A 1,296-nucleotide genomic window follows, 5' to 3' on the forward strand; every position below is an offset into this window, starting at 1 on the left:
ATAAACACAAACAATAAGAGTCCTAATACAATATAACTAGTCAATACATAATAGATTCCTAACACTCTCCCTTCAGCACAAGGAAAATGAGAAAGAATATTGAGCTTGTCACGCAAAAAGAAAAAACAAGGACCTGGGAGAGCCTTAGTGAAGACGTCTGTAAACTGGTCTTTCGTAGAGATAAAATGCATATGCAACTCCTTCTTTGCCACTTTGTCATGAACAAAATAGTAATCAATCTCCACATGCTTGGTGCGGGCATGAAACTTCTGGATTAGCACACAAGTAAGTGGCACCCAAATTATCACACCAGAGAGTCGGTGGAGATGACGGACGCAAGCCAAGCCCCGTCAGCAGCGAGACCAACCAAGTCACCTCTGCAGAGACATCAGCAAGAGCCTTGTACTCGGCCTCGGTGGAGCAACGCGCCACCATGCGCTGTTTCCTACAAGTCCAAGACACCAAATTGCGACCAGAAAATACCGCGAAGCCGCTCGTAGATCTCCGGTCACTCGGATCACCAACCCAATCCGAATCGGAAAACGCATGAATATCAACCGAAGAGGACTTACACACATGAAGACCAAAATGAAGTGTACCTTTTACATACCGGAGCACACGCTTAAGCAGAGACTAGTGACCCGTAGTGGGAGCATGCATGTACTGACAGAACTTGATGACCGCAAAGGATAAGTCATGCCTGGTTACAGTTAGATACTGCAAGGCACCGGCCAAACTATGGTAACGCGTAGGATCAACATAGGGAACATTTGCACCATCATTAGTGACCCGCGACAAGGAAACCAGAGTAACAAGAGCCTTACACTCGACCATCTCGACACGCTTTAAGATGTCGTTCATGTAGCGCTGCTGGGACAGAAGTAAACTGCCATTCTAAGGAATGGTTTCAATACCCAAAAAGAACGAGAGAGCACCCATGTCCTGAATCTTGAACTCAGTAGCCATCTTATCCACACGCGCAGACACCTGAGCTAAATTAGACCCCATCACCAGAATATCATCTACATAAACAAGAAGATACAGCCGCACAGAGTCACGAGAGTTGCCTTGCTTACCGTCGTTGTGCTTGGTAAAGCCCCCATGGCCTTTCCGACATCATACGGAACATTTGAGCCATTTGTGCTTCGATATTCTTCATAGACATAGCATAGTCTTGCTTTACCGCCGCGATTTCTTGCCTTATTTCTTGGGACACATTGGGTGGTCGGTAGGGAAGATTGTTAAATCCTTGACCAAAATGTGGGCCATAAGCAATTCAGCCTCTTTCTCCTCCCG

General features: G+C 46.3%; 1 protein-coding gene across 1 annotated transcript; it reads right to left on the reverse strand.

Moving 5' to 3' along the window:
- Positions 1 to 234: 234 nt before the first annotated feature.
- LOC109193302 (uncharacterized mitochondrial protein AtMg00810-like) lies at positions 235 to 861 on the reverse strand. Its single transcript, XM_019344166.1, has 2 exons — positions 669 to 861; positions 235 to 599 (listed from the first exon to the last, which is right to left on the reverse strand). Exons 1-2 carry the CDS (start codon positions 859 to 861, stop codon positions 235 to 237), a joined length of 558 nt encoding a protein of 185 aa, XP_019199711.1.
- Positions 862 to 1,296: the final 435 nt, after the last annotated feature.

This window comes from Ipomoea nil, unplaced genomic scaffold, assembly GCF_001879475.1.
Source record: "Ipomoea nil cultivar Tokyo-kokei standard unplaced genomic scaffold, Asagao_1.1 scaffold1868, whole genome shotgun sequence".
NCBI classification, from domain to species: Eukaryota; Viridiplantae; Streptophyta; class Magnoliopsida; order Solanales; family Convolvulaceae; genus Ipomoea; species Ipomoea nil.